Source organism: Malania oleifera, chromosome 13 (assembly GCF_029873635.1).
Source record: "Malania oleifera isolate guangnan ecotype guangnan chromosome 13, ASM2987363v1, whole genome shotgun sequence".
NCBI lineage: Eukaryota > Viridiplantae > Streptophyta > Magnoliopsida > Santalales > Ximeniaceae > Malania > Malania oleifera.
In genome coordinates this window covers 11,837,791-11,850,177 of record NC_080429.1, presented here as the reverse complement: position 1 = coordinate 11,850,177, position 12,387 = coordinate 11,837,791, and the positions used below count along the sequence as shown (strand labels likewise).

The 12,387-nt window shown below is 38.8% G+C and overlaps 1 protein-coding gene across 6 annotated transcripts in view; it reads right to left on the bottom strand.

The window, feature by feature from the left end:
- Positions 1 to 7,147, bottom strand: part of LOC131146701 (protein SHORTAGE IN CHIASMATA 1) — a 29,608-nt gene extending 22,461 nt beyond the window's left edge. For 2 of the 6 annotated variants that reach the window (XR_009134437.1, XM_058096452.1), the window contains exons 1-5: positions 6,654 to 7,090; positions 4,584 to 4,652; positions 4,415 to 4,492; positions 4,237 to 4,308; positions 1,279 to 3,278 (exon numbers count right to left, since the gene is read on the bottom strand). Coding sequence is in view for 5 of the 6 variants with exons in the window: in XM_058096452.1 (XP_057952435.1) it covers positions 1,279 to 3,278; positions 4,237 to 4,308; positions 4,415 to 4,492; positions 4,584 to 4,652; positions 6,654 to 7,004 (2,570 nt within the window). In the remaining variant the exon portion in view is untranslated. Of the gene's footprint in view, positions 1 to 1,278; positions 3,279 to 4,236; positions 4,309 to 4,414; positions 4,493 to 4,583; positions 4,653 to 5,354; positions 5,406 to 6,653 lie in introns of those variants that run through there. The other 4 variants (XM_058096451.1, XM_058096453.1, XM_058096454.1 and 1 more) reach the window with 4 other exon arrangements.
- Positions 7,148 to 12,387: the final 5,240 nt, after the last annotated feature.

Below are 12,387 nucleotides of genomic sequence, written 5' to 3'. Positions count from 1 at the left end.
ACATATAGGACTAGGAGAAAGCCTACACAAAGGCTTGATGACTAACCATGAAGAACATATTGAAATAATTGAGGTTTGTCTTCATTTTTAACCTCCTCTAACATTCTTGGAAAAAAATAATTAGAAACTAGATAAGCTTCTATCACATACTACACATGTTAACAAGCATAATGGATACTCTTTTTACACTCAAAGTTACCCCTAAATGTTCTAAAATATAAGCTTTCTATGAGATAATGAGTAATCAAATGTTTCTCTACATCAACATCAATAGAAGATCAATCAGTGCTGTATAAGCTTAACATCGATGAGAAATTCACTTTTTTTACAGATAAAAAAAAAAAAAACAGAAGAGAGAGAGAGAGAAGGAAAATTGGAGGATTGAGATGGAATTTGCCTGACCTGTTTTAGTTTATAACATGATCTGTGACTAATAATTATCTCATGGAATTATATTAAGAGCAAAAACACAGCTCAAGAACAACTGGGAAATATATAGATGCAGCATCTTGAAGTTTAGTATAGATCAATTGGCAAACTGAAATTATCAATAGTAAAATCTACAAGAGTCGCAATCCTACCACATTATAATCATATTAATCTGCTATGGAAGAATCTCAAAGATATGGTCAGCAAAGATTGCATGCTTGTGTACATGAATGCATCACACATAGCTGAATGTTATGTAACATACAATATTTGATGCACATTCAACAACTGCCTATGGCTCTGTCTAGCTATGCTTTCTCTTCCATTGCAAATGGAAAATTGGAATGAGGCAGTTTATGAATTTAATGTTCTCACACAAGGATGACGAACTCCTAACGAGTTTAAAATCTACATCCATTAATGGGCACAGCAGCAGGATCTAAATGATAACCAGGAAAAACAAAACTCTGCAACATTCAAGCAAAATAATAAGACAGATACCATAAATCATGGAAATTGTTCATTTTAGGATTGATTTTAAATTTTTAACAATAAGAGGTGATGGTAATCCAAACAACTAAACTTGTTCAGAGTAGGACATCGATCAGAATGACAGGCTCTTTACTGAATACTAAGCAACATCATAATAAATATGCACAACTGGAACATCTCAATGCTCACTTGTCACCTGTCTATACTGACTTTAAGACTAGACAAACATAAATATTAAATGAATTGAAATTATTGGCTCTGTATCCTCATTCCTCAAGTAATATTTAAATGAAAATTATTAATAAGTTGCATTAGACAAGTAAACACAATTCATATTTTGTCAGACAAGTAACATACTTGTGGGATACTAAAAGGCAGTCTGAATTTGACAAGGTGTCCAAGGCAGTATTTGTGAACCCATTAAAGTCACATAAATCTAGCTGATTACGAAAATGTGGCAGCTCCTTATATGACATTTCCATGGAAGACAACAACCTCTTCAATGGGCACCAGAAAAATTGGTCAGTCACGATCAATACTTTCAAGCTACTCTGGGAAATATTTGACAGTAAAATCCCCTGAATAACAGATAGTGAAGGATGTGAGCTAGTTATGTCTCTGTCAGCCTTCCAGTATGCATCTTCGGTGAGCGAATGGAGTAAGCTTAATCTATTTTTCAAACACTTCAGTGTTTGACATAACTTGTCTACATATAGATGTGTTGGATGGATGCCATAAAAACACAAGTACCATGCCATCTGTTTAATCGCACACAAAGTCACAAATGCCAGGATGTTGTTCTCTCTATTAGCCAAAAGATTTTGTTCTGAAGTTGTCTTTTTAATGCAGTCCATCAGCTTTCTTTTTGGAAGGCGTAGCAGTTTATAACAATCTGCAGCTGTAGATGAATAATGCATCCTCTTCAGCTCCATGTCATTCTCCACAGTGGCTAGATAGATCTTTTGGAAGTTATTGATAAGAGCCACAATATTTTCTGACAGGTTTACCTGATGTAACTCAATATCCCACTCCTGTAATTGAACTGCATTGGAAAAGCCTGGTGCAGCTGGCTCATCACTGGATGAACCTGCTGGAAACATTGCCTTAGTCTTAAATGCCTTGACGGGAAGTTTACTATTTTCACCAGCAGTCCCTTTACGAGGATCTAAGAAAAAATCAAGATCATTGAACTGTGAAATAGACCCAAATAACAATGAAGCCTTCTCAGCATCAATATTAGATAATGGTTGTCCATTTCCTGGTTTTGGACATTTATTGCCCAAAGACTTATTTGAAGCAACTTGAGTAGAATGCTCTCTAGACACAGACATGCTGTCAGAAATTATGTCTAGTGACACCTTGTTTTCTTCTATAATTAGACCATTTAAAGATTCACTAGAAAAAAGAAAATCAAACAACAACATTCCATCATCAACTGGTTTCTGAATAAAGTCATTTCCATATGTATCTATATCCTCCAAAATACTCCGACACATTGAAAATTTATCACATTTGCATGTATCCCCCTCCCAGAGATGCCAATCTAGATATATCGCATCAGATGCCGATAGGGGCTGTGGCTTTAATTCAGCAAGTATTTCCACAACGATGGCATACAGTGACCTTATCTTTCCATGATCAGATAGAATTGGAACTGGCATTGATTTAAATGTGTCATCTACAAGGGCCAGTTCATGACTAACAATCAAATCATTGAAATTCCTGAAATTCATACCCTCCCTGAACATTTGGTTGCATATTTCGGGTTCAATAGCACTTTGCAAGTCGATGAAAACATCAAAAAATTGGGATGAATCCACATCTAGGAACTGAAATTCCTCAAAAAGAACTGGGATCACTGACAAAAGAGATTCACAATTAGATATCTCTGGATTGCGCACCGAGTTTCCTTCATTATATGAGGTTTCCAGAATGCTTAGAACATCCATTTCCACAAACAAGTTCGGGGAAGCCAGCTCAGATTCAAGGAGCTTCTTTGTTAGACAGTGATCTGAAGAATACTCTAACATATCAACAATGTTTGAAGTACCCAAAATCTCACTAGCATCAACCACTGGGACATCATTTTGATTCCATTGTTGGGGTTCAATACTTTCAAAGCGCAAAAGAAATTCATCCTCCACAGATGGGCCAGTCAAAACTCTCAAACTTATATCATCCACTTCTAGAAGAGGAAATGAGCCATGGTAAGGATTTTGGTCCTGGAAAGAACCAGCACCTTCCAATAAATAACCCTTGTGTTCTGTATGGTACTTTGGAATAATGTCTTGTACTGAATAAACGAATTCATGAATCTCACAAGGATATGGTACAGCAAGCACCGTTTTAGGCATATCCTGGGAGGAACACCCTAGTTAAACCTCAGAATTGATACAATTAATGATTTTATGGATCACTAAAACATGAGCAATGAAAAAAATTGATAAATGACGATTTTTCGACGCCGCATGGCTATACCCTCTCCATAATTATGCTAAATAGCAAAAATACTTGGTAAATAGTTTCTTGTAACCTACCAATCAAAGAACTTAACAATCCTATACTTGAAACTCGAGTAAAGAATTTATAAGAAGGAAGTATGACTTCAAGATAAAACTTCAACACATTCTTTTGGTCTAACAATGTCTGCTACTTCATGGAAAGGATACAAAATTCCCTCAATAACTCTTATTCAAGCAAATCCTTCGGTATATAGCCAACGAGTTTCATTTTGCTCTATATTTTGAAGAGTGTAAATAAAAAAGCAGCACAAGAATGATAAATAGTTTCTACACTCAATGATAAAATCTACTTTCTGCATGCATGCACATCTGCACAGAACCGGTGTGTGTGGGCATGCGCACAATGGAAAATGAAAATGGTTAGTCAAAAGCACCTCAATATCATTGAAAAAGCTACTAGAAGTTGGAACACTTCAAGGACTCAAGTTCTAAAGGTCCTATACATCATCAGAGCATGCGTGCATGTGTGGACACAAGGGAACCTAGAAAAATGGAACAACTCTATCCACCTTATCAAAAATAATTTGAAGCTGAACTACCACAATCTTGCAATTTGAAAATGACTTTGGTTAGAAGTAAACAGTGATTTGACACCAAGGGGCTCCCTTTCACTAAGAAAATTTCAATCATCTTTCGGCAATATTAAGAAATCTCTCAACTCTTAAGAAGAATACTGCAGAAATCTGCATTCCCATTTCATTACTTCCAAAATATCTCCTAAGGAGGTTAATTGAATCTCATTTTATAAATCATATAATTTTTGAAATGAAAGAAATCTTCATATATTCCTTACCATATTACTGTCTGTCTCAGAAAATTCAAAAGGAATTTGGATCTCCTCTTTACCAGAGAAGCAAGAATTTTCCTGCAAAAAGACCAACAAGATAACTCACACAAGAACAAACTTTTGCAAGCAGGCGTAGAACTAGACCTCACTTACACCCTCATATTTAAAATGACCTAGGTATTACCAAGAATAGGTCAAGCTCTGGTGTTTCAAATTGGAGTATCCTAAAATCCCTATTGCAAACATTGGCCTCATTTTGCTCCTGCAATCGCATAAAATAAACTGAAAAGAATTAGAGGATACACAACCAATTAAAGCAAAAGTTAACAAATATTTTAAAGTACTCAACAAACCTCTAGAGTTTCAGAACCAAAAGTCATATGACTCCTAACTTCCATCTCTTCATAAAGGACCTGAGCATCCTTAATGAAAGCCAGATACAGAAAAATAAATTCTCGTGAGCAATAAGCAATAGGCATAGTTCCCAGGGTTTCTTTTAACACAATTGCACTCGTTGAAGTAGCACTTCAAAGTCATATCCAAAAGTCAAATTCTTATTACCTAATCTTACCAGTCAAAAAGTTTTGTGTCATAAAATTCATTGCTGGACCTCAGAATAACCTTAAATTTTCAAGAATAAAACTTCTTATTTGTGATTTGCTATCAGTATCATGTTCATGTAATAATTAAACTTATACAACAGCAAATTCAAGTCAACATTCTATGAAACTTACTGGTAAAATCAGAAATTAACACTTATGGAATGAAATTTTTAACAATTTTATTCTTATTTTAAAATTTTACAGCATACCAAACTATGTTATAAACAAACCCCAAATGGAATACAACAAATAAATCAAATAAACAAGAAAAATGAAAAATGACACAAAACAAGTACCCAGATTATGTGGTTTGGCTTTGAAGCCTACTCCATTGGCAGGGAGGGGAGAGTTTCACCATGAATCAAAAAAAAAGAGGTACAAATAGAGATCAAGATCACTCAAATGCTCAAACCCTAGCCCCAAATATGCCAAAACTCAATGGGAAAATAGTAACGCCCTTCAAACCTTACAAACATGAGTGTGCAATGGGGCAAATACTGTTAGATTACCACTTTACCTTACCTAAAAGTTTAAGCTATTAGGTTGCGGGCCAACAATGCATATCAAGCCTTAACACTCTCCCGCACGCGCAGCCCAACAGCACATGAAGAGACAAACAAACAGTAAGTACACTCATATTGGGGACACAATTTATTTATTTATTTTTAACAAGCTTACATTAAAGGCAGGCAACAAGACTAGAACCCAAGATCACCTGATAACCAACTCTGATACCATATTAGATTACCAACTTACCTAAAAGCTTAGTTATTAGGTTGTGGGCCAATAATGTATATCAAACCTTAACAAATACAAAATGGATTGTCAAGTCGGGTCAAATCCATACTGCAACAGGTGGAGCTCATGAAAGGGCCCATATAGGTGGGCCTGATAATAAAAATTCAAGATATACTCAACCAAATTTCTATTTTAAACGAGACAAAATTCCAACAAGAAAGTAGAAACAACTACTTCACCATTATATGCGCATTTCAATTTTAAACTACATTACAAATCTCAGCAGCTTTAAACTAGATTTCTTTGCCATAATTTATCAGCTATTTAGCAAATTAACAGCACAGTTTTCCAAAATTTCTTAAAAATCAATCAACAACAAAATAAAAACAGTCAATCAACCATCTTAATTTGAACTCTTTATGTGGCTTATGAAAATAAAATCTGAATACCATGTCCACAAAAATTTAGGGTCAATAAATTATCTTTTACTAAGCAGAAGCAAGACAGAACTGCATTTTGGTTTAAAGCACAGTTCCACCTCAGGGAGATCAAATACAACACATCAGGATCAGCTGTAATTTATCATTACTCTTAAGTTTGAAGGCCTAATTATCCAAAACATCAAGGAAAAAAATACATCATTCAGGAATAACACAAAATAATAATAATAATAATAATAATAATAATAATAATAATTTGAAGCAAACATGATTAAACACATTCATTTTCACTTTTGAAGTTTCAATCTACCATTTTCAGAACCAACGCTTTTCCTCTCCAAATAATATTTTTAGATTCCTAGACTGAATGATCGGGAATGAAGTTCAAATTTTAAGACCTTCGTAAGGACCAGAACTGTTCTCTGATCCTCAATTGAAGCTAACTTACAAATTTTGTACTATAATTGACGAAATTCAGCTGTAGTCGGTCAAAACTACACTCAATCCCGCTACTATTAGTTAGTATCATGTAAGTATTCCTCCTGGTCAGAAGTTATTAAATTCAACGCAACTTCTTCTTTCTGGAACAAAAGAAATACTTCGAAAATACTAACGAAACAATTGCTTAAGCACGCAATTTCACCTCTGAAATCCGAACCTCAACGATTTCGGAACTGGAACTCCTCCGCTCGTTGAGAGAATATTCTCTCTGAGTCTCAGACCGAGAAATCTCAAAATCTCCAGTTTGAAGGGGAACATTCTGAGGAAGAGCGTCGGATAAGAACCTAGAGAGGGCACCGTGGATCGGCAAGCTCTCGATATCGAGGGAGAAGCTTGGAACAGAGTCGAAGCAGGAGAGAAGCGCTTCGGAGGCGGAGAGAGGCGAAGGGGAAGGGAGTTGAGGGAGCGGAAGGCGGAGGAAGGGAAGCGGGGATCCTAGGGTTTGGAGCGAAGAAGGGGTAAAGTAGTCGATGACCAGGAAGCGAGTTCGCATGGCATGCCCGGAGGAGAGAGAGAGAGTCAGGACTCAGGGCGGACCGTTTTAGAATTGAAATTTGGCGCTAGAACAGGGTTTATATATTGCACGGACGGCTGGTAACGAGGCAGACTTGGTGTTCAAACATTTCAACCGACGATGTTTCGTTCCAACTCATTCATTATCATTTTAGAGAGACGAAACCAAAAATCAAAAATTAAAATTAAAAATTGAAAATCAACCATCAGTTTAATTTATATTCATAAAATTAATATAAATTAAAGTTTTAATTAAAAATATTCATTTTCTTGTTTAAGTCAAATATTATTATAAAAATATAATTAAAATAATATAATTATAAATAATACATATTAAAAATTTACTATAATAAAAATCAAATTTATTATAATTATTTTACTTAATTGTTTTACTTTTAAAATTTACTTTACAATAAAAATTTTATTAAAAATGACAATTGAAAGTAATAAAAGTATTTTGTAATTAACTTTATTATTATTTTTAAAATTTTACTTATATTTCCCTTTTAATTATATTTAAATTCATATGATTATTTAATTTAAATATGTATAAAATGAATAATTTAATCCGAAAAATTATTTCTAGATATTAAAATTTGTTATCAAAACAAATGAAAATCATAAATTTTGGTTTTCAGTTTTTTAACAAACAGCTAAAAATTGATAATAGAAATAGAAAACTGACAACATAATAGATTTAAAGTTCATAAAAATTAAATAAATCTTTTTTTTTATTACATAGAAACTCCAACCACCAACAAGTCTTTCGGACCTCCTGGTACGACACCAAACCTACAGATCAGCGTCCTCCCCCTAGGTCTCGTTAATCAGGTAAAATTCAGAATGCGGACATGATTTCCGTGCATCAGTTGGACGTTTGGCCAACCCGACTCCCGGGACACATCTCCATTATCATCCACGGTCTCCACTGGTTCACAGGATAAATTCTCACCACCCACAGGTACCGTTGGTTCCGTGCATGTATCTACCTAGAATTGAACTCTCGATACTCCTTCTTATGTGTTGAATTGGATTATGCTCAACCCAACAAACTGCAAGTTAACTTATTTCAAATATCACCCAAATTATTATTAACTTTTTTCAAAAAATAAAATAAAGTGAAATGGGTTGTTTAATAGATTAGAAAATGTTTGAAACTTAGATTTTAAAATTTTAATTTGAATTTGTATAGTTTGAAAGAAGCTTTATAATTTTGTATTATATTTTACCAAAATTCACACTAATAAAAATCTAACGCCTATATAATCAATCTTTCAATATAATAAAAATATTTAAAATAATAAATTTTATATATGTTGCGGGGTAAAAAAAAAATAGTTGGGATGCTCCTTCGACTCTCGTTGACCTGAAAGAAGAAAAGAACAAAGGCTTGGAGGACCCGGGGTGTACTCCGGGGGATCACTCCGATGCCTAAGTAAGAGGAAGGCTTTTAGGAAGGCTAAATGCAACAGTAGAATAGTATTAAGTTCATTCCCTTTGCCTGTACTCCCAATCCCTTCTTATAGAGGCTTGAGTTGACCGCTAGTTAGCTCGGATTTATTGCGTGAGGGCGCAAATCGCTCTCCGGCCATAAGTGCGTGCGCCTATTACTCGGTTTTTAAGGGCGTCAACGTGAATCTCTCCTCCTCTTTATTAGGTCGGAGCTAATCACTCGTCAGAAAGTCAGACCTGGAGAAAGTATAAGATAGGCGTTGACCTGCCCTTATTAGCGTGATTTATTATGGGCATAGCAGTTGTCCCCCCCTGAGTTTCAAATTTCTGGATAGAATTTTGAATAATTATTTGTGTCTGCATCTTTCCATTTAGAAGTTTTAACACTTCCTCTTGTTCCCGTCTTTTTTTTTTTTTAGGAAGAATAATTAAGCAGCTCGTGTCGACTATTGGCGCCGAGCTGAATTGTCCGACCTGCTCAGGCCGAGCTCCTTTGTCCGAGCTCTTTTAAGAAGGACTCGTGCTGAGCTGTGTTTGTCCGAGCTGTTTTGTGCAGAGCTGTTTTGTCCGAGCTATTCGGGCCGAGCTCTTTTGTCCGAGCTCTTTGAAGCAGGACTCGTGCCGAGCTATTTCTGCCGAGCTATTCGGGCCGAGCTCTTCGAGGAAGGATTCGTGCCGAGCTGTTCCTGTCGAGCTGTTTGGTCCGGGCTCTGTTTGTCCAAGTTCTTCGAAGAAGGATTCGTGCCGAGCTGTTCCTGCCGAGCTGTTCGGGCCTGGTTCTGTTTGTCCGAGCTCTTCGAAGAAGGATTCGTGCCGAGCTGTTTCTGCCGAGCTGTTTGGGCCGAGCTCTTTTGTTCGAGCTCTTTGAAAAAGAGACTCGGGCAGAACTGTCTGAGAATGGCGAGCTCTTTGAAGAGAGACTCGGGCCGAGCTCTTCATGCCGAGCTCTTCGTAGAGTGACTCGTGCCGAGCTCTTTGAAGAGAGACTCAGGCCGAGCTATCTGAGAATGGCAAGCTCTTTGAAGAGAGACTCGGGCCGAGGTGTTTTTTCTGAGCTTTTTGAATAATCAGGTCGAGCTAACCAACCTACTCGGCTGTGTGGCACTACAACTAATGCTCGTTGCTTGGGCTTTCCGCGTGATGAGTCGTGCTCATCTGTTGGATTGTTTTGGCCTTACGAGTTGTGCTCGTCAGTTCGGGCCATCCTCCTGACGAGTCGTACTCCTCTGTTGGTTGGTCTGGCCTCACGAGTCGTGCTCGTCATTTTGGGCCGTCCGCGTGATGAGTCGTGCTCATCTGTTGGGTTGCTCTGGCCTCACGAGTCGTGCTCGTCATTTTGGGCCGTCCGCGTGATGAGTCGTGCTCATCTGTTAGGCTGCTCTGGCCTCACGAGTCGTGCTCGTCATTTTGGGCCTTCCACCCGATGAGTCGTGCTCATCTGTTGGGTCGTCCTTCGCGTCTATCTCACTTTCCCGAGGCATCGTTGCACGCTTCTGTCCTGCGAGAGATACAAAAAAGCATGTTTTAAATGCGTTCTACCTCGGAAAGTGGGTTGGAGAAAAGCATTATTGATGGCCATCCGTCCAACGTTGTGTCCGAGGCAACTTGGTGTTTCCGAGGTGGCGTTTGTCCTCGGGAAGCCTCATCTGTGTACTTGTCAGAGATTTTCTGTGTCCTTTGCCTCCCTCGAGACGCAATTCTTCTCGTAAATGAAAATTATTGAGATTCTTGCCACACGGATTCGTGCCCTCCTCTCTATATAAAGGCCAGTGGACTCGTTCATTCCACACTCATCTTCATTCCAAGAGAACTGCTTCCTTCTCTACTCTCCTCCATTCCACAAGTCTCTTATTTGGTGCTAGGTATGCTTTTCCTCTCTATAGCATTTTTGTCTTGTTGTTCTTCATATTCTTCATTGTTCTTGCGCTAGTTTTGTATGTTTGATCTTATCTTGTAAGATTGCCTAGTTGTTTGTGTGAAATTTTACTGTCTTGATCTGTCTTGGCCTCCTTTCTTCTTGATCTTTACCGTTGCTTGCTTGTTTGACACTTAGGTTTAAGTAGTGTTTCCTTCAGGCTTTTTTCTTTTTTCTATGGAGACCTCCTCACAGCCATTAAGAGTACCTACAACAGTTCGGAGCGCTCGTTGTGAGCTCACCTCTTCCGACCTGCAAAATGTTCGTTATTTTTTTGCCATACCATCCAATGTCACTGTTAGGTTACCAACTGCTTCCGAATCAGCCCTTGACCAAAAATCCGAGGAGCTCTGCCTGTATACCGATTATCTAGATTTGGGTCTTAGGCTCCCTTTTCCCTCCTTTGTTTCTAACGTATTGCGTTTTTATCGCATAGCACCATCTCAACTTGTTCCGAACTCTTATCTTTCGCTCACCTGTTTTGCTGTGCTTCTGCTCCGCTTGGGCCATCAGCCTACCGTCCCCCTCTTCAGAAGTTGTTTCCAAATGCGATCTCACTCTGCGGAGAAAGAGCTATATTATTTCAACTCTCTACCAGGTTATAAACTCTTCTCACCAGGCAGTTCTTCCATCCATAACTGGAAGACCCGTTACTTCTTTGCGTCGAGAGAGCTGGATTACACAGGCTCCTTTGTCTGGTCTTCTCCTCTTGATGGTAACGTGGTTATCTTTTTCTACCCTCTTTTGCAGGGCTTACACGTAGGTGATCCGTCTAACTCATCTTTTCTCCTTTCACCCCTTTTTCCTTTGTAGTTCGAGTGCGCCATCTCCTCCCCAGACTTTCCCCCGAAGAGCAGGCCATCCTTAAAGAACTTCGTGCCCTCGGTGAACAGTGGATTATTCCTCACGAGGAGCTGCTCCAGGAGCGTGTCCTCGTGCAGTGGGGGATCAGCCCCGTTTCCTCAAGTCATTCTCCCCCCTTATTATGTATATGTGTGTATGTTGGTTGTTGTCTTTACTGTTGGTGTTCTTACTCCTTGTCTCTTTTATCCTTGCAGACATGGACTTCAACAGGTATGAATCTCTCATTGGAGAGGCTAGAAAGCAAAGGGTTAGCAGGAGCAGGAAGAAGAGAATCGAGGTCGAAGGAGAATCCTCTCACGGGGATGCACCCGCAGTAGGGGATTCCGGCGCCCTTACTGATGAGGTCCATGCTGCTCCTCCTACGAACTCTCAAGCTCAAGTTGAAGCCATCTTCCACGAGCCGACCCATTCTGCCTCTGCTCTCCGTCGGGCTGTGCATGCTGAGGATTTTGTGCAGGCCCAGTGTACCCTTCCTGACGCCCTCTCAGCGAAAATCCGCCATACTTCGTACCAGGTGCCTATTCAAAGTGAGCTTTATACTTTTCGACTTATGCATAGCCTTGCTAACTTCCTTACTTGGTATTTTCTGCATCTGGCGACAATGGCTCTAGCCTAGGAGGAGAAGGTCGCGGAGATGTACCGCCAGACCCTCGATGCCCGGGAAAAATATGTCCTTGCTCAGAACGAACTGCATGAGGCCGAGGCCCGCGAGCGGGCTCTGCAGGCAGAGATCGATCACCTTCGTAGGGAGGAACTTCCTTCCAGAGAGGCTGCTGCTGCTGCTTCTGCTTCTCGAACTGCGGTGAAGAAGTACAAAGAGTCGAACCAATTCGTTATCGACACCTTTAGAGCTTATCGAATTGGTTTCAGAAGGTGTCGGGATCAAGTAAGGACTAAACATCCTGAGATTCCTCTTGATGGTGTAAGCTCTCATGGTTATGGCGACGAGAGTCCCGAGTCTGCAGAGGACCTAGAGGAGGATGAAGAATGGGAGGAGGTGGAAGTTGGAGAGGGGAGTAAAGCAAACTAGCATGTAGGAACCGAACATGTATTTTGAATTTTTCAACCTTTATTGTTGTAATGCAACTTTTTGTAAAAGACTCTTTTATTACAGTGCTACAAAAAGCGGTTC